At 41.7% G+C, this 20,489-nt stretch overlaps 1 protein-coding gene across 1 annotated transcript in view; it reads left to right on the top strand.

Moving 5' to 3' along the window:
* The window catches only part of CCDC88C (coiled-coil domain containing 88C), a 127,779-nt gene extending 109,276 nt beyond the window's left edge, over positions 1 to 18,503 (top strand). Inside the window, exons 20-30 of the mRNA XM_066612161.1 lie at positions 336 to 613; positions 1,047 to 1,190; positions 2,630 to 2,816; positions 3,951 to 4,096; positions 6,097 to 6,186; positions 6,652 to 6,887; positions 12,027 to 12,209; positions 13,153 to 13,218; positions 13,604 to 13,672; positions 13,992 to 14,290; positions 16,734 to 18,503. Coding sequence (XP_066468258.1) covers positions 336 to 613; positions 1,047 to 1,190; positions 2,630 to 2,816; positions 3,951 to 4,096; positions 6,097 to 6,186; positions 6,652 to 6,887; positions 12,027 to 12,209; positions 13,153 to 13,218; positions 13,604 to 13,672; positions 13,992 to 14,290; positions 16,734 to 17,750 — 2,715 coding nt within the window. The 3' untranslated portion in view covers positions 17,751 to 18,503. The remainder of the gene's footprint in view (positions 1 to 335; positions 614 to 1,046; positions 1,191 to 2,629; positions 2,817 to 3,950; positions 4,097 to 6,096; positions 6,187 to 6,651; positions 6,888 to 12,026; positions 12,210 to 13,152; positions 13,219 to 13,603; positions 13,673 to 13,991; positions 14,291 to 16,733) is intronic.
* The last annotated feature ends 1,986 nt before the right edge of the window (positions 18,504 to 20,489 follow it).

Raw genomic sequence — 20,489 nt, 5'->3', positions numbered from 1 at the left:
CCAGTGAGCATCATAACTATGTTTCACATGGGTTTGAACTTAACCTCCCCAGTCCTAACACTGTAAACACTATACCACATTAGATCTCTAATCTGACTACTAGACCCCCGTGTTTGCTTTTGGTGCTTGTTGAAATGAATAACATCTTGGGAACCGAAATATAGTATTAATCTTTTGTGAAAGGGCACTGTTCATTCCACTCAAAAAATTTTTTTGAATAAAATCTGACTGAATAAAAAGATTTCAACAGAAGCTCTGACTTGAGAGCTTTTCTTTGTATGCTCTGTCTACCACATTCCCATGGAGTACATGTGTACCAATACAATTTTCTTTAGGTGGAGAATTCAACCCTGAACTCCCAAAGTGCCTCCCTGATGGCCCAGAATACTCTCCTCCAAAACCAGCACCTGGCTAAGGAGAATGAATATGACAATTTATTGAAGCAGAAAGAGCAGCTGAAAGGCGAGTACAAATCCCTCCTTCAAGACCACGAGCATCTGGCCTCGCTGCACGAAAGGCAGTCGGCGGAATATGAAATGTTGATAAAGCAGCACAGCTGCCTGAAAGCACTGCACAAAAATCTTGACCTGGAGCACAAAGAAATGGGAGAACGGTAGGTGTTTTATATAATCTCTAGGTAGAAGGTTGCCCACTTTATTTTACTGTGCCTTGAATATCAACTTGCACATGTTCACAGATAATAGAGCTGGATATTTGTACAAGAGGAAGGAAGCTCACATGAAGAATCCTTTCCCCTTCCTCTCAGCAGCCCCCTGTGCTTCTGCCACTAAAAAATCACTCCTAATGGTCAGAGGATCTCTGGGAGCACACAGAGCTTCCTGGATGGATTGATTTGCTGAAAATTGAGTAGCTGCTCCTTCCATAAAGAACTGTACATAATACAGTGTGTTTCGTTTAAACAATAAGGCTGCAATCCTATGCACACTTTCCTGTGAGTAACCCCACTGAATTCAATGGGCTTACTTCTGACTAGACAGACATAGGATTGTGCCCCAAAAGATATTTCTTTTATTTCTTCCATGCAGGTACAATAGCTTGATGCAATACAAAGCTGAACTAGAAGAGCTGGAACTGGTTTTAAAAACGGAAAAAGAAGTTCTTCAGCAAGAAAAGAGAGCAAGCACAGCCACAACTGCAGAGAACCAGCAGCTGAGAGAAGAGCTGGAAAGGTACCCATCCTTTGAAATAATAGCTGACTTTTAAATGTACCTGGGGCAATGTGACTTGATCTTGTATCAGTCCAGGGTGTCCCAGTAGTTGAGCATTCTAGCATTCATGTAACCCAGAAGCAATCTCTGCCCACTTAGGGATCTCTCCATTCTGCTTGTGGACTTATTCTGCTCCTACAGCTCTGTGTATGCTAGTCTGTTTATGGTCCAATGTCAGATATAGATAACCCAGCTTTATTACTCACCTGTTCTTTTAGGTTTAATTTTTTTCTTAAGTGTTCGTCCCTGTCCTTTTTACCCCATATAAACAATAGATAATGATCTGTAAAATTTTGATACATACCATTGTTATATTTTCACTTTAGTGTGGATGGAGATATTAACATTTTTTCTTCACATTGTTGAATGTTGTATTTCATTTTCTTCTATTGCACCCCGATATGTTTTTCCCAATCACAGGTAGAACTTTAGAAACTTGCAGCATGTTGCTATGGTATTAGGGAACAATAGAAATGTCACATAATAAAGCTGACATAAAAGCAATTTCACTGCTATTTGTAAAACACAGAAGCACCATTCACAGTGATGACCTTGTGCAAGGCAGGGCATAATTGCGTTTTCCACATTAAATGTAATAGGGTACAAATGGGAACTTGTAAAAATTTTTTACCAAGGAAACCTACACTCCCTCTCAAATATTTCACTTTTAGTAAGGCTGATGTGGAAGCTTAATGCCCAAAAAACATATTTTTTGCAGCGTTGCTAAGAGTGATGCAAAATTCTGTTTGTCTTTGAAAGAACAAGAGTTTCTGTTGTTCACTAACCCCATGATTATTGTTGTTACACACACTGTGTAATAATTTACTTGTTTTAAGAATGTATATCCTGCCCTTCAATAAAATATTTCCTGGATGGTGCTTGTACGTTAAAACCTAAAAATATAGTACACTGGCTGGCGCTGGGCTCGCACACGCAGGAGCCCAGCAGAGAGGCTTGCAGACGTGCCATAAGGCACATTTGCAACAGTGCTTGGTGGCACGAAGCCATGCCACCAAGCACAGGATTGGGCTCTGAATCGGTGTATAAGGTGATTATGTCATACCCCCAAAACTACGTAGAGCCAGTTGAGGAAAAGCAATGCCATTTTTGAATTCAGCATTCCAAATATACCCAAGAATACGTGCCTGATCTCATCTGATCTCGGAAGCTAAGCAGGGTCAGACCTGGTTAGTACTTGGATGGGAGACCGCATGGGAATACCAGGTGCTGTAGGCTTATACCATAGTCTTTCGAGACTGAAGGTTGCCAACCAACCATTCAGGTTTAACTTTTAAACAGCAAAAAGTGTTTGGACCTGTGTTATTCAAGGACATTGGTTGGCTTAACATTTCAGTTAGTTTCTTGGAGAAGTGGTACAATGTTTGGCTTTTTCCGTTTAGGATGAATTTCTTACACAACCAACTCAAAGTAGAATACGAAGGGCTTCATAGCCACACTAAGGAGTTGAAAACTTCCTTGAATAATTCCCAGCTAGAACTGAATCGTTGGCAAGCTCGCTACGATGAGTTAAAGGAGCAGCATCAGACTATGGACATTTCCTTGACCAAACTGGACAACCACTGTGAGGTAAGCTGTATAGGATATGGTGGTGGATCAGAAAGACTCATATGAAGCTGTCCTGTATTACCGTTGGTCCATCTGAGTCAATATTAAACACGACGAGCATTGTTCAATGAAACTTTTTTGCCAGGAATTTCAGGGCCAAATTATATATGATGCAGGTCTGGCCCATGCTGTTTTGCTGCCTGAAGGGATGAGATGGTGCCCTATCCACATCTGAAAGTAGTGTGATTACTGGTCTGTTATCTGGGGCATTACAGTAGTTATCTGGTGTGCTCCCTGGGGCATTTGGTGGGCCGCTGTGAGATACAGGAAGCTGGACTAGATGGGCCTATGGCCTGATCCAGTGGGGCTGTTCTTATGTTCTTAAACTACAATTCCCAGGAGGCCTTGCAGGTCGTCTTGTTATCTGGTGTGCTCCCTGGGGCATTTGGTGGGCCGCTGTGAGATACAGGAAGCTGGACTAGATGGGCCTATGGCCTGATCCAGTGGGGCTGTTCTTATGATGCTTTTGGTTTATCCTAAATACCATATTTAACAGCAAGCTTTTGAGTTCTACAAATCTCTTCATGAGGGAGATAGTTCCTCCTCATCTCGCTAGGGCTGGGGCTAGCCCATGCCCAGGGCATGGGGAGTTTTTTTTTGTCTGACATATTCCCCCCCCCCCATGCATGCTTGATCTCCAGCCAGGAAAAATATGCTCCAGGAAAGGAGCATTTCTGTGCTACAGCATAGCAGGCCCCATTCGCTTACTTGCCCGCCTGCCCTCCCTCCCCACAATGCTTTTATAAATTGCTTTTCTTTTGGCAGGAGGAAAAACAGGGGCAAAATGGATCCTTGCCATTCCTTAAAGTACTCCTACTTGCTTTGTAGAGATTTGGCGTGAGCCCATTTGGGTTATGCTGCCATCATGGTTGGTTTAGCTTTTAGTGGGATAGAATTATGCGTGCACAACCTAGTCCCAATAGTAGCAGGTTTGACATACACCACATCGCTGATGAATTTAGTTTCCAGCTGTCATTGCAGATTGAAGTTGAGTCCTAGGCTTAGTTCCTCCTTGTCCAGAGTTTCACATTGTATTGACAGCGAATGGGTAATGCACACAAAGAAAATTCACCTGTGATAATGTTTGTTAAATAGCTACTTGCTCGACTAAAAGGAAACTTGGAAGAAGAGAATCATCATCTCCTAAGTCAGATTCAGATGCTCAGTCAGCAAAACCAGATGTTGTTGGAGCAGAACATGGAGAACAAGGAACAATATCATGAGGAACAGAAACAATACATGTAAGAGCAACTATTTTCTTTATTTTTCCAGATCATGAAATTTAATACTGATGTATGGGAAATTTAATTTAAAATTTAATTTAATAATTGAAATTTAATACTGATGCATGAAAAAAGAAATGGGGTGTCTTCAAAAGATGTCTCTGTTCCCAATGGGTCACGTCAGGGTAGGCATAAAACAATTCAGAAAGCAAAGGATGCTTCTGAGCTGCTTTGTGATCGCTTTGCACAGTCTAAGCAAAGTGGGTATTAAAAGTCATAAGAACATAAGAACAGCCCCACTGGATCAGGCCATAGGCCCATCTAGTCCAGCTTCCTGTATCTCACAGCGGCCCACCAAATGCCCCAGGGAGCACACCAGATAACAAGAGACCTTGTCCTGGTGCTCTCCCCTACATCTGGCATTCTGACTTAACCCATTCCTAAAATCAGGAGGTTGCGCATACACATCATGGCTTGTACCCCATAATGGATTTTTCCTCCAGAAACTCGTCCAATCCCCTTTTAAAGGCGTCTAGGCTAGACGCCAGCACCACATCCTGTGGCAAGGAGTTCCACAGACTGACCACGCGCTGAGTAAAGAAATATTTTCTTTTGTCTGTCCTAACCCGCCCAACACTCAATTTTAGTGGATGTCCCCTGGTTCTGGTATTATGTGAGAGTGTAAAGAGCATCTCCCTATCCACTCTGTCCATCCCCTGCATAATTTTGTATGTCTCAATCATGTCCCCCCTCAAGCGTCTCTTTTCTAGGCTGAAGAGGCCCAAACGCCGTAGCCTTTCCTCATAAGGAAGGTGCCCCAGCCCCGTAATCAGCTTAGTCGCTCTCTTTTGCACCTTTTCCATTTCCAAGTCTTACTCCTGAAGGCACAGTAGGGTATGAAAATATATGCACACGGATGAGAGCCAAGTATTCAAATACAGATACAAGTATTCAAGTATTCAAATACAGAGCAACTCAGTTGTATTGAACACATTGTTTTTGATCAGAGAAATACGAGAAGAAGGTATAAACACTTGTTTTTGTTGTTAACCAGTTGCCATAGATCTCCCTGATGAGGCAGTATTCTTATAGGCAACCATCTGCCACCAACCAAAGAACCACACCACTTGCTCCCCAACAAGGCTTTGGACTTCAAAGTCCAAAGAAGCCTCCCGCTCAACCTGCTTTGGAAACCTGGGAAAATTTGAAAAAGTGATTTGTAGTAAGTCATGTAGTTATTTGCAAGTCCTGCTGGGTCCTGGAAGCACTTAGATACATCAGAAGTAGTCTTCTGGACAGTGGCTGCAGGTTCACCTGGTTGACCCAGTAAAAGCTGAAGCACTGCTTGAATCCCGCCATAATGATGGTATAATGCAGGACCCTTGAAGACAACAGAGCATATGCAAAGATAGTCTTGTGGATAAGTGCAACTAATTTCAGCCTGCCCAGCCATGGTGTGCCTACATATTTATAAAACAGAAACTTGGTGAATCTAGCCAAATTACTTGCCTAGAAGAATTTACTGGGCAAGTGTTTGACTATAAAACTGCATGAAGGGCCTAACATCAGAACTATGGTCCAGAAGCACAGGCAAGCTATATATAAAGTTAAATCATACTAACATGACGTTAGTGCTTGTCGCACTTTGGTTGACTTAAACATACAGGTATTTTAGCTCATACTCTTCAAAATGAAACAGAACCCTAAAATCCACTTTCTGAGAGTATTAGTATTTCAGAATTCTGGTTTATACCACTCACTCTCTTGTCTGCATTTGAAACTTGGCTTTGTGATGTTTACTCTGCTAAGACTGCTAAAAAGCTTAATCATAACATTAATTGCTTCTGCTGTGTGATAGGTCCTGCCTCAGAAGGACTCTTCATCACTCAAGACCTTGCCCTCTGGGAGTCTGATTTTTCTTCTCCAGGAAATTTATTATAGTTCAATTTTTAATTATACCCAGTTCCCAGCAAGCTACACCCTTAAGTGCTAATTTTCCCTGTCTTTGTTTTCTACAGTGATAAACTAAACGCTTTGAGGAGACACAAAGAAAAGCTGGAGGAAAAAATAATGGATCAATATAAATTTTATGATCCTGTGCCGAAAAAGTAAGTTTTTTTTCTCAAGCTAAAATGACACTTATGTAAGCCAGTCTTATGCACAAATAAATAAAAATTTGAAAATGCCTTTTGTGTTCCATTAAGTCTGGGTTTGTATCCTAAGGTGTTTTTGTTCCAGATCATGACCATCTTAGGGTACAGTGCAATATCTCAAAAAGCAGAAAAGTTGTGATAAAGTGGTGACAATCACTGCTATTTAGTTTGAGAATTTCATTGATATTTGTGCATTCTTTCATAGACAATGTTTTGAGAATCCTTGTCACACCCTGTTCATACGTTGTAGTTGCAAAATTGGAGTAATGTTTATCAATCAGCATTCTGGTGCCAGTTCCAGCCATTCTGGTTAGTACATTCTGATAGACAGTAAGGAAGATTTTATGGTGTGCTAAAATGGAAATGAGAAGAGTTATTGATGTAGCTCATCTTTTCCCTATTCAAATCTGCCAACAACAGGAAAAACCATTGGATAGGAGCTAGAGCCCTGGTAAAACTCATCAAACCAAAGAAAGAGGCTACAAGAGAGAGGTTGAAATCCTCAGCGGAGAGCCCTCCCTGGCACTCAGAAAGCACAGAGACGGCTGGGTCATCTCCCTCCCAGCTGCCCAAGCAGCAGGAAAATATGGAAAACACCTCTGCAGAACCCAACTCGGCGGAAAGCAGAGAACATAATAATGGATCACTGAGCAAAGGTAGGTGGTGGTGGACTTAACTGGCTAAAAGTTTCATGCAAGATCACCTTGCGCAAGCGAGACTTGCTACTTAAGAAAAAATTAAGAGCACAATTCAAACCAAAGCACATCTAAGTTCCATTGGAGAAGTAAGCATATGACATTTAAAACAGGCAAAAAAGCTAAAACACTAGTTGATATTTTATCAAGACAAAGTTGGTGTCCTCAATATGGGAGGTAGCCTAGTAGCCACCTTGTGGAGAAAAGATGAAGGTTGAAGGAGAAATTTGTATTATTAGTTTCAGAACTGTGACGAGTACTTACTTTTTGGTGCAAATAAAGCAAGGGTTTGTGTCTTGTCATGCTGAGAAAAGAAACTCAAAAGCATGTTGATAGTGGTTTGCTATCTAAGGAGCTCGTGTGTAACCCAAAGACAGTTATCAAGGGATTATTTGCTGATTCTTGTCGCAGATCCACTGTTCTGGGAGGGCAAAAACAGATTTGGAGGAGAGGGGAGTGGAGAGGCAGGGAACTTTTCCATGCGCAAAATTCTGCTTATGGAAATTACAATCCAAACCAGTGCCTGGTAAAAGAGGCTAGTGGTAATTTCAAGCATACAGGAGCAAGGCTGTAGTGTGTTGAGTCTCACTTTGCTGTCTCCCAATTATTAAGCATAAGCGAAAGAGCAGTGCCATCTCTGCAGATCCTCTGTTAACCCTTTCAGCCTGGAAGAGCTGGACTTGTGCAAACCAGGGATTCTGTCACTCTGTCTCAGACCTTAATCTGATTGCTGAAGGCACAGTGATAAGCAAGCTATGTTTGCTTATTTTTATGATGCGTTTTAATTGTTCTGTCATTCTTTATATTTGGTTAGACTATTTGCCTTTTAGTTTGATTTTAGATTTGAATTGTGTTAGTTATAAATGGCCTTGGGAGCCATTATGACTGAAAAGCAGCCTGTAAATATAGTGAACCAGTAAATAAATTTCTAGACTGAACAGTGCTATTGTCACGTATCTTATGCAAGAGAGTTTTGTGTATTTTTCATTCTTATGAACTTATGTTTTTTTAATGTCTTAAACTTTACCTGATAAGAACATCTCTAATTGCCTGGGAATTAGTTGCTTTATGGGAGCTTTCCATGAAGAAAATAAATCTTTCATCTATAAAGCCACTCTATTAAGCACAACTCAATACTTTCTGTTTTTGAAGTGTGTGGTTTAGCTTGATAACAGCAGAGGGAGCACATAGAAAAGAAATGGCAACCTAGATCCAGGGTATAAGAAACTAAAGGGTTTATAGTTACATCATAATAGACATGGTGTTGGCTGGTACCATCCATTTTGCAATCTGCTCTTTCTCAGTACAAAACTGGAGTAATTGATTTTACAGAGGGATAAGTATGACAAGGAATTAAGGACAGTGAAATTACTGTGAATACTCTGTTTCTATATTGTGCAGATGTATCTAAGAGTAATTGTATGCATGTAATGCTAATATTCATAGTACAGTGAGATGAAAGGAGATGAAAAGGAATAAGGTTTTGACCAAGGGAGTTGGGCCTATGGCCTATTTGTGAAATTTTTGGTGATTTCTTTGCACTCAAGTCCCACAGAGATCAAAGATACTTTGAACTACTTTACAATTTACACACTTCTGATAATAAATTGGTACACAGACATAATGTCGTCTTGGGCATTTGCCTTGGCATAGGAAAGGTGGGGCATAAATCTTGTAAATAAACAATGCATGATCATTTGACTCAGAGATTTTTCACTGCATAAGCATGTGGTTTGTGTTGTATTAAGAAGCTGCGGCTTCTATCTTCCAGCACATGTACATGTGTCAGCAAAAGCAACATCTGATGGTGCATCATGGTTAACATGTTGGTTTCACATCAGTTTACAGAAGCATCCTAAGTATGGAGTCACATTTAGGCACATTTTCATTTTTCTAAAGGCATCTTCTGTATGATAGAGTCAGACAAACCAGCTTTTCCCAAAGCATGATAACATTAAGTAAATGAGTAATAAAATTGAGGAGTGAGTAATATCTCATTCAATAACCATCTGAAAAGGTCCAATGTATAATCAGCTCCATAGCCACTTTTGTGGCTTTTTGTGAAGCTGCAAAACTTCAGCTTTGAAGTGTGGTATCTGGAGTCTGCTGCTTGATGGACCCCTCTGGAAGACACAGTTCTTTAAGAATTGTACCTCTCAGTGACTGCAAATCAGCAGCATGGAGTGGCAAACATTAGGTCAGCAGAAACCATCCCTAAGAAAAAGGTCTTTTTCCACTTTAAAATGCTGTTTGATAAACTAAAACCATGCATGTGAAGTCTATTGGTTATTGCTTGCAGTCCATGCATATAATTTGTTGATCAGAAAATGTCAATTTGGGATCTAATTTTGTAGTACTGTTTTTGAACTATGGTACAGGTAATAAATAAAACAGAAGTGTCTCTGTGTAAATGTATGTTTAATTAGAGACTAGAGATTACTGTTGTGCATTGTTCTTTCTGGTTCCTAATCTGATTTACTGTTGCTGTAGAGATAATTCAATCCTTTTTCATGTTTAGCTGCTCTCTCAGTTTAAAATACATTTTAGTTATTTCTGTTACTTTTTTTTCTTCTTTTTGGGATCTCTGGGTGATAATTAGCTGGTCAACGCAAAAAGATTGCCTTTTTGAGAAGCACAAGCAAGCCCAAAGAAAAGTCTCCTAAGTCTCCATCGAATCATCCGCCTCTCTCTAATCGTCTCTGGTTCTGGTCGTCTTCTGACATCCCATCCTCTCCTAATGAGCCACTTTCTTTCTCGGAAACGGGAGATCTCTAACACTTTCTCTTATCACTTACTTTCCTGATTTTTTAAAAAAATCAAATCTATAACTTCTATAAACACACACAATCATAGACGCTCAGCCTATCAGTGATACAAACTAAATTCAAGACCAGATCAAGTTGACACGGACTACATTTTTCATCCCCCCAATAAGATGAAGAATCCTAATTGCACACTCTGGAGCTTTTCTTCACTGCAGTACACTTTAAAGAGACCCATGCCATTCAGTGCCCATATGTTTACAGTGCTGTTGGCGGTTGGTGCACATCTTAAGTAAGTGAACTTGTTGTGTGCTTCAGTAACATTTTGCAATCACAGATGTGCTTCCTGTTCTGTCCAAATGTGGAAATGAACTGCTGTTGCTGTGTTGCCAACAATGCATTTGCTAATAAAATCTGCATATTTTATATGAAGGACTCCTTGAATCTATCAGAATTTTCCAGTACCCCTCCCATTCCCAAGCAGGCTGCCTATTCTCTGCTAGTGTGCAATATAGATGTGGAAATAGGGTAATACTTTCTGTCTGCAAAGAAAATTTAACATTGTAATGTTTCGGATACATTAACTTAATCTGTCATTTTTAGGAAAGACTGGGGAAACTGTACTGTCAAAAGACACAGTGAAATTGATGCTCAGTTCAGTGGTGAACAAATGCCATTGTAATTAATTTCTATTACATCAGACTTATTTGTTGGAAGAAAGGAGTGGGTGGTACAGGCCATAGCTCTAATCACTATAATGTATGGCAAATTGTCACCAGTATGAGCTGCTATCTTTAGCAAGCTGTCACTAAGTGGTATGTGCCCTTCATCAGAGTTAATAGTTCCAATCCATTCTGTATTCAACAGATGCCTGTTTTTTAACATGTAGGTGCCTAGCAGACATTAGTCAAAGAGTGAATGGCTCTAAATGATCTTTCCTCTGCTTCCCCCCTCCCACCTTGTAATGCATTGTGATATTAGCATGGGATGGGTGGCTTTTCTCTTCTGGCCTAACAGAGAATATTAAATTCCAGCCTTTTTGGCTTTAGCTAAATATAGGCTCCCATAACTATTTGCATGGGTGGCTCTGGGAGTTTCTGAAATCTGGGCCATGGGGCTTGCTGTCCAGGAAGTGGCAGCGTGCACAGCCTCTGCCATTGCACCCTATGTTTACGTGGAGGTAACTTTTGAGAAACACACAACAGTTGCACGCCACTTTTCTCAGACTTTCTCTGATCCACTTTGTAACTAACCTGTGTCTTGTGTACCAACTGCTTTTTTTCTGTTGTCTGTGCCAGCCATTTGTTTCTTGTGCCGCAGCCTTTTTCCTTTCACGAAGTTGGTGCCATTGTTCATGGAGAGTCGCTCTAGAAAGCAGTTGGAACATGGAAACTTGCTTCTCATCAGCACTAATTTTAAAAGAGTTGGATCTGCACATTGCTCCTTTTTTGTTGGTTTCTTTTGTCCCCTGGGCACCAAGGCATACAAGCTCTCTTTTTATTTAATGAACTCTTCCTCATTACTGTACCAGATAATTTCAGCATGTAGTGGTTTAGGGGGTAGTTACAAGTGAAATTTTCAACCTAACTAATCCGGCACTGGAAACCATTGTCCTGAAAAAGAGGGATGCCACACTATATTGTTGCTGGCAGTCACAGCCCCCAGTCCTATACATTGAACATTACCTTTCATCCATTTTTGGTGACCCACAGGTGTGCACATTTGGTCACTGTTGAGCATATGCAACATTGGGCGGGAATGGCATTTGTACAATCTGGTCCAATGCATGCTTACTTGCACTAAATCCCACTGAGTTCGGTAGAGCTTAATTCCAAGTAAATGTGCCTTAGAAGAATTTCTAGTGTTCCTCTCATGACTATGTATAAAATGTTTCCTCTTCTTTGATCTCACTCACCAGATCCTTACTAAACTGGTTGTAAAACTGAATGCATTTTGGTCATTACATTTCCCTCTCACCATTTCTAGAAGAGGTTCAGGGTGCTGCACATGATTCTCCACCTTCCTGTGTTATCCTCACAACAACCCTGTGAGGTAGGTTAGGCTGAGAGATAGTGACTGGCCTAAGGTCACCCAGTGAGCTGTATGGCTGAGCAGATATGTGAACTTGGATCTCCTCCCTCTTAGTCTAGCTACAATACCAGACTGTCCCCAAATATTTCATCTCTGATAACAAATGTTGCTGAGACAGCTTGCATATTTTGTGCCACTGTTCTGTGCCTGCTTGCTGCATTTATAAGATGGTGGGCAAACCTGTGTCTAGCTGTGGTGTGCTTTATTGTCTCTCTTGTTTTTCCACCTTTTTCTCACTTCACATTAGCCGATTCAAAGCAGAAGAGAACTTTTCATTACGGAGGCAGCAATGACCACATTGAAAATGCCACAGATTCTGCTATTAAGCAGTGCTACGTGGAGCCAGCTTCCAGGACTTATACTGCCTCAGCCACCTACTTGACTACTTCAGGTTTTACTCCCACTGCTAGACAACAAAACAGACCTAAAGGTATATGGCCCATCTAATTTCATCCCAGGCTAATACTTGCAACTTCTGCTTCAGAAAGATCCAATCTGATTTGGGAAAGACCTTTCTTGTTTAAAATAATCAGAAGTTGCAATGTTGAAGGCATTTCTTTGATTGTGGAGTTTGCTGTGACTTCATCACATTAGTTCTTAACTCACTTGTGTATGATAGTTGGGTAGATCATGCATAGGGGAGGAAAAAAAGAGCAAATAAATAGAAAATGCAATGTGTAATTTGGCTCTCAGCTTGGCAGAAGTCCTTTCTGATCCCAGATGTGCAAGGGCTAAATGGTACACTTTAATGACAAGTTGTTCAAAAGCGTTTGACATGTTCCACAGTTGGTCCTATAAAAACATGCATGGGCGAGTGAACTCTTATGAGCCCTAGACCCAGTAGATGGTGCACATCTGGTGCACATCTGTTCAGAAGTACTTGACATGTTCCACAGTTGGCCCTATGAAAACATGCATGGGAGAGTAAACTCTAATGAATCCTAGACACCGCAGATCATGCACATCTGGGGGGGGGGCACTTAGCATCTGATGCATTCAGCCCTTGCACGTAATTGGTGCTGTGTAGCAGGAGAGAAATTGTTTGAGAAGAATGTATAGGGAAGGGCCCCTTGTAGGGGTTTATGCAGCTTGCCCTGCCCAGTACTTCAATTCTAATCCTACTGGTGTGTGTGGTCCTTGAATCGCATGACCAGAGTGAATATTTGAGCTGGATCTTGATCAGGCCTGCCAGGTCACACCAGGCTGCATGGCTCCTTTTAAAACAGGTGGGGATTTATGCCACACACCTTCAAGTTTCTCTGTATTGGCCTACTACACCATTTCTACAGTTAACAAAATTAACTAAACAGATCTATTGGTTTTATTCCTCTGTGTCAACATTACCTCCTAACAGCTTATCTTCTTCTGTCCAGGATATAATTCAGATGGGGACCTGAGTGAACATTTTCCTGAAGTAGAGCTTTCAAACAAACAGTACAGTAAGTTGATAGCTGCTTTCCCCTATTTGTTTGATTGAGTATGGAACAGCATTCCAGAGGGTCTCCCACCACTCAAGAGCAGTTTGGGGAGAAGGGATGCAGGGGGTTGCAGTGGAAAGGAGAAAGCAGAACAGTTTCATTCTTCAGAGAGAGCTCTGTCATTATTCTTGGTTTCAAGCCAATATCAGTGGAAAGAAATTGAGATTTTTTTTTCAGTTTCTACAAAAAATACTTTTTTTGGAGCATCACAAAAAAGTATTTGGTTTTCCAGTGTGATTGTTCTTTAGTGAAATGTTGCCTTTTTAGTGTCATTATTGCCATGGATAGGACTCCCTTTAAGCTAGCTAATGTTTTGCTGTCTTTTCCCTCTTTTTTCCCTCTCAAGAGTCCAGGCCAAATAGTTTAGAGAACAGTGAAAATGCATCCACCAACAGCTCTCCTCTAAATTTGAAAGGTAATTTTCACAAGTGGGGTGTATTCTCTAAAATACTGTACCCAGAACTCTAATACAGCTAATGAATATCCTTAAGAGAGATTCTTAAAATCTCAATCCCATGGGGCAAATTTAATCCATTTTACTGCTTTGTGTTTTTATTTATTTATTATATCCCACCCTTCATCAATATTCTTCACGGCAGCTTAATGATTAATGTGTTCAACCATTGATTTAATACAATCTTTGTCCTTTAGACAAGGACAGTTTGGTAATAATACTAACAGTTACTTGAGTATAAGAAAAATAAGCCAGTCCCTTTTTGAATCTCCGTGCACAGGTTCTTGGGACCGTAATCGTGACAGATCAGAGAGCTTCAGCAGTGAAGACATGATGCTGAGTAAAGACACACCAGGCTCATCTAGAGACAGCCCTTTTTGTCCCATATCACCTGCTGGAGGTTCAAACACTAAACATAGTACCCCCCTTACAAGGAATGACTTGTTTTTATATGATATACCTCAGAAAAATAACCGTGCCCAAGCTCAGTGTATTAGGCACCGATCTGCCTCTCCCGGCAGTGAGATGGTAACTCTGGAAGAATTCCTGGAGGAAAGCAACAGGTTGTCTCCACTGAATGTAAGTAAATTTAACCATGAAAGGAGCTTCTCTGCATATGGTAATGGATGTTGGTAAGATTGTCATCGAGAGAGCACAAAACTGCATTCTATGGCTTTGATTTGACTATTGGACACTCGTGTAGATTGGCTAAAAAGAGTGGTTCTGCATTTCATTTGTTTTTATAATGTGGTTAGATCTAGTGATAGAATTCAGGCTGGTTAATATTATGTGGATAGTATAATTAGTAAAGTAGCTCTTACAATAGGTCAATTAAATTCCTTGGGGTGACAAAGCAAGCTCATAGTTGCATGAACCTTCACTATTGCTGCACAATCCCTGCTGAATAGTGTCAAGGATGGGGGTTCACTAGTTGTTTGCAAGAAATAGTGCAAAAAGTGAGCAGGTTGACTTCTGAGTTGGGCAGTTAGACTGAATAATTGCTGATGTTTATTTTTCTAGCGAAGAAGTCTTCAACAAGTGATTGATCAATCATGCCCATATGGAGCCAAAGTACTACTCCCCAACTTGCCCAAATTCCATTAGCAATTTGGAATTGACCTGAAACATTAAACTTTATTATTGTGCTAATGTAAATTGGGTTAATTTAGTTTATACTTGTGCCTCCCATGATCTCCTCAGGAGTACTTGGAAGTGGCTTGCATCAGTAGGCCAGATATCAGTCTCATTACTTTTAGCATGTAACTCTCTGAAACTAATATTTAAGCTTTACATTTTTCCAGTGTTATTGTCAAAACATTTTAAAACAAGTGAATTTATTAGTCAGATAAGATGTTGCAATCTGTAAGGAATGCCTGAGTATCTCTTGCCATGTTGCAGGCAGTGCTTGGACACACCTGCCAAATCATGTATTGCTTCATTGGTGTCCACAGAAATATGACTGCCCATAGATACTGTTTGGGCCTGGATTTTACTTGGGGCACGCTAAAACTGTAACTAGTACCCTTCTTGCTCGTTCTGCAAGAGAACTACTCTGTCCAAGGCCATGTTGGGGAGGGGGGCATATGCCCATGTGTCCTTAAAACTAGGATTAAATATATGAAGTGACTGTTCCTCAAGAGCAGGGCTCTCCAAACTCTGGCCCACAGGCCGATCCTGATGCCCTGCATAACTCCTCCCCTGCATGAATGGCACTTACCGTTCCATGGTGGAGAACATAAGAACAGCCCCACTGGATCAGGCGGTAGGCCATCTAGTCCAGCTTCCTGTATCTCACAGCAGCCCACCAAATGCCCCAGGGAGCACACCAGATTACAAGAGACCTACATCCTGGTGCCCTCCCTTGCATCTGACATAGCCCATTTCTAAAATCAGGAGGTTGCATATACACATCATGGCTTGTAACTGTAATGGATTTTTCCTCCAGAAATTTGTCCAATCCCCTTTTAAAGGCATCTAGGCCAGATGCCATCACCACATCCTGTGGCAAGGAGTTCCACAGACCAACCTCATGGTTTTGGCGCTGCTCTCCCCTGAACTGCACTCCAGCTTGCTGCATTTGCCCAGAAATCCAGGTGTAATGGCTCCTGGGGCAACAGACCATGGAAGTGGCAAACTGGGGCTCAGTTCAGCTGAGAGCGGCGCCGTGACCTGAGGCCCTGTGGCAGAGGGGTAAGCGCTGTTCATGCTGGGGAAACCTTTCCCAGTGCGCAGCAATCTCTACTTCGGAGACTGCTGCTCAAGAAGGTGCCTGATTGCCTTCTCACACCTGTGAGAAGAAAAGAGCACATCACTGGCTACTCTTGAATAAATTTACCTGTAGATGGATAGGTGTGACAGCCCATTGAAACTACAGGTCCAACCTTGTTATACACAGATTTTATATACATGGATTTGACTCTGTGCGAATGACCCCTGCAGATGAGAAGGAATGTGCTGATCCCTGGAGAAAGGGAAAGGCCCTTTAAATTAAAGGAAAACAGTCGTTTAACAACAGCCTCCTTAACATTAGAGAGGGCAGCAGGCTGACAATCCATCAATCATTCTCTCTACAGGCTCAAGGCAAGCCCCTCCCTTCCCCCTGAGCTCACGAACAAAGGCTAAATGGCAGTGATTGTCACTTCCATTCTTTCCTCCTCACTGTGGCTCCTGCTGAAGGGAGGGATTGCTGCCTCCTAGTGAAGCCTAAGCACCTGGAGAGAGACTGATTGCCGCTCTGTGCATTTCAAAAGGTCACCAAAGCTGTTTTTAAATCACAGTGAAGGAGTGAAGGGACTTTGTTCTTTAAATTGATTTGCTTTAGTTTGTTTTTTTGCCATCTACATGAGTTCTGGGAGTGGAACCCTTGCGATTAATGAGACCAAACTGTATTTTCCTTTTGTGTTTCATAAGTAAGCTATCTGATGCAAGGATTTATTTTATGACAACTTTGAGAAGTAAATTTGTGTGAACCCTCATTCAGATGATGATTTTGTTAGCTTCTTTTCCCCCTGTTTTCCCTCAGGATGCATCTAGCAGAGATGACTTGCTAAATGACTATTTCAGAAAAGCAAATGAGCCTCCATCCATTGGAAATCAGCTTTCCCAGGCAACTAGGAAAGAGACAGCCAAGATGCCTACCAGCTATGTCACTCCCACTGTAAAGATGCCAGGCTCTAATGAAGATGGAAGGCCAACTAAACCAGGGCATTGTGTCAAACCAAACCTTAGACCAACTGAATCCGAGCTTGTGGCCAACTCCTACAGGCTGACTCATGCACCTCCAAATCAACCCAGCAGGGGATCAAGGCAAATGGCTCAGCCTCAACACTGTAACACCCTGAGCAGGCAGAGTTCATCATTGAACCGTGCCTTCAGCCTGGCTTCAGCAGATCTCCTCCGAGCCACTGGTCCAGAAACATACCGACGCTATGACAGTCTTCCAAAACAGACTGCTGCTGATGTCAACATGGGTAAGGACTTGGAAAGCCTGACTCCACAGCTCCCTGTAACTGCCACCTCTCAGGTCTGCCTAAGAGAGAGGCCGCAGTCTGCAAAGGTGGTGGGTTCTATAAAGGGTGTTGATTCTCGCTGCCGACAGCTTGATGTGCGACGTCTCTCTCTAGCTCCGCCGAAAGATGAGAGGTCACTCTTGTTCCCTCCTCCATCTTACTCCCCCACCCCTCCTACTGATTTGGAATCTCGGATGCAGGAGCAAGCAAAAGCTGATCTGGAGCAGCACGGTTCTTCTCTGCAACATGCTACTTCTAAAATCAAATCCAAGCAAACCACATGGTCTGGAGAAGTGGCCACTGTAACTCCTGTCAAAGTTGTCTCCAGCAACACTGATGGAAGCAGTGCCCAAGTGCTGGGCCAAGGGGACTCTTCCATTACCAAATGTCAGAGCCGTTCCCCAGAAAATAAAACTCTGGCTGGGGGCACTGAGGAAGCAAACAGAGGGGTTAGTGCCAAGAACCCCCCATCATCATCAGATCCCAATGGTGATCAACAGACTGTTTGGTATGAATATGGCTGTGTGTGATGCTTTCCTTCCTCTTTCATTCGTTCTTTGAGAGGTGTAGAATATGTGCTTTACTACTGAAAATTAGGGGACTTTGGGAGAGGGGATTTTTCTAAAGACAGAGCCAGATAATAAAGACAATGCTCACTTGTTGTCTTAACGGTCTTCTAGTCACTCACATTGTGACACAGCAAACTGCATTAGTGAGCCTGGAGCAAAATATTGAATTGCCAGACATAGCTGCTCTCTTCCCTAGAAGGATCACATGAACAGCTAGAACAGATTCTCTTCTTTCTAGCCCTTTGACTTAATTGCCAGACCTGCTGTAGGTGAGCTCCCAAAACACAGAATGCCCACCACTTCTCCTCCTTCTCTGTCCCTCCAGCCCTGTCATTCTTTATTGAAAGGTTGCATATATATGTGTGTGTGTGGGTGTGCATATCTGGCTACTGAGCTCAATCCTTTTTGGAAAATATTACTCGGCATAGCAGATGCCTCCCTGTTGGCAAAAAGAATGTGACACTTTAAAAGATTCTCTAAGCCTCTGCTTTCTTGTAGGTCTGGTTAAAATGTGTGCTGCTTAAAAGCAGGATCATAGATTTTGGAGGTTCTGTCTCCAGCTCTCCCCCTTGTGAGCTTTATAACACATTAGGGGACTGTTTAATGTCCCAGCTTCTGCTGTATCTGCAGTGTGGTGCAGTAGAGGTGCTGCCGTTTGTGCTTTAATGTTTTATGCAAAACACAGGAACTGATGCACCCTTTTGTGAGACTCTATGTTCTCTGATGTATGTACTACTGCGTTTTTGAAATTTTAAATCACTATGTGAGATTGCTGGGTATCTGTGGGCCATGTGTTTTTGCCTCCTACTCTTAAATGATATGCAGCAGATCCTTTCAATGCCTTTCAATGGCATTCATAGCTCCGATGTTCCTCAAACTAGTTTGTCCCATTCAGGCTTGTTGCATTTAAGTAGTTGAAAATTTCAGTCTTAGCTTCCAACTCTGTCAGCTTGATCTGTGTAGAAACCAAAATGAATTTATATGCACATGAAAGAAATACTTTTTATTAAACCATATTTATGTTCCAATGAAGTCTTTTACATTTCAAGAGTTTCAGTGGCTGCTTTTGTGTATGTGTGTGTGTTTCTACTTTACTTGTGAAGATACTTTCTTTGTAACAGACTACATTCTAATAGAACTGTAGAACTTTTCCTGATTGATTTACTATAGTGAAAGAAACACAATTTGTAATGATTGCACACCAGCCGTGACTAGTGTATCATAGTGTGTATCAATTGCATTATGAACAGAGCAAGATGGTTTATAATAAAACCTTTCAAAATACATTTCTGGCCATGTGTTTACCATCAGAAGGCTGGAGAAATAAGACTCAACCACACAGCACTTATACAGCAAATAGCACCACTACAATAGGTTGACTGTGCATGCCTGGTGGGTACCTTGTAAGAACATAAGGACAGCTCCACTGGATCAGGCCATAGGCCCATCTAGTCCAGCTTCCTGTATCTCACAGCGGCCCACCAAATGTCCCAGGGAGCACACCAGATAACAAGAGACCTGCATCCTGGTGCCCTCCCTTGCATCTGGCATTCTGACATAACCCATTTTTAAAATCAGGAGATTGCGCATACACATCATGGCTTGTACCCCGTAATGGATTTTTCCTCCAGAAACTTGTCCAATCCCCTTTTAAAGGCGTCCAGGCCAGTCGCCATATGTAACCTCCATATGGGCTCCAAGTTGAAATGGCAGATACCGTACTCATATCATTTGAAATGCTCTTGCTATGATGCCAAAACTGTACTCTTATCAGAATATGAAGGTCCTCTTAACTAGTTCGAAACAGGGTTTTGTGGCATCTTATCAACTAACAGTTTGTAGTATGAGCCTATTTCATCTTATAAAGTTTCTACAGCCTAGAGAAAATCATAGTTATTCCAAATGTTAAATTTCCTACCTATTATTTCAGCCCAGATGAGGGGAAAAAACATGGTGTTTATGGAATGAGTTAATTACAGATTTAATAGCTCACAGTATTTGCACCCCAGATGGTGTTGCTGTAACACACATCCTGCTTTCTGAAAGCCAAGAATGCTAGTTAGTCCATCTAAAGTCATGAAGATAGTTGTTCAAGGTACCAGGATAATTGAGGGGTAGGAAGACTTTCCCTTTAAGGAAAAGCTAAAATGTTTGAGGCTTTTTAGTGTAGAAAAGGATGACACAATGGAGCAGCATTTAAAAACTGTTCCCTTTTCTGTTTGTGTGAAGTTGGTGAGAATTCAAGCTATAGATTTCCCTTTGAAACTATTTTAAGTTTAAAAACAATATGCAAGAAGGGCACTTTGGTTTGAAATATCCTCCCAAATGGCCACATGAAAGGGAAGGAGCCTAAGCAGCTCCACAGGGAATATAAGAGCAAGCGCCTACCAGCCATTCAAGTGTGGGAAGTTGGAGCTATTGAATTATATCACTGCTGAACCACATTCCTGAACTATTCGAGGGACAGGTTGCTACCGAAGCGTCCTTGGTAACTAAACCCAGTTATGCTGGAGGAGCTAGTGTCTGTACCTCAGCCCTGCCCTAAATTCTGGTGGGGTGCCAGATGACTGGAAGGGTGTGTCTATAATCCCTCAAGAGTGAGGCCTTGGCAAGTTTATGGATTGATGGTGTTTTGCCAAATTCCTGTTTAGGCCTAGAGAACTTATGCCCACTTCAAGCTAATTAGCCCCTCCCCTGGCT

This window comes from Tiliqua scincoides, chromosome 1 (assembly GCF_035046505.1).
Source record: "Tiliqua scincoides isolate rTilSci1 chromosome 1, rTilSci1.hap2, whole genome shotgun sequence".
NCBI classification, from domain to species: domain Eukaryota; kingdom Metazoa; phylum Chordata; class Lepidosauria; order Squamata; family Scincidae; genus Tiliqua; species Tiliqua scincoides.
The sequence above is the reverse complement of the archived record's forward strand: the minus strand, read 5'-3'. Positions and strand labels throughout refer to the sequence as shown.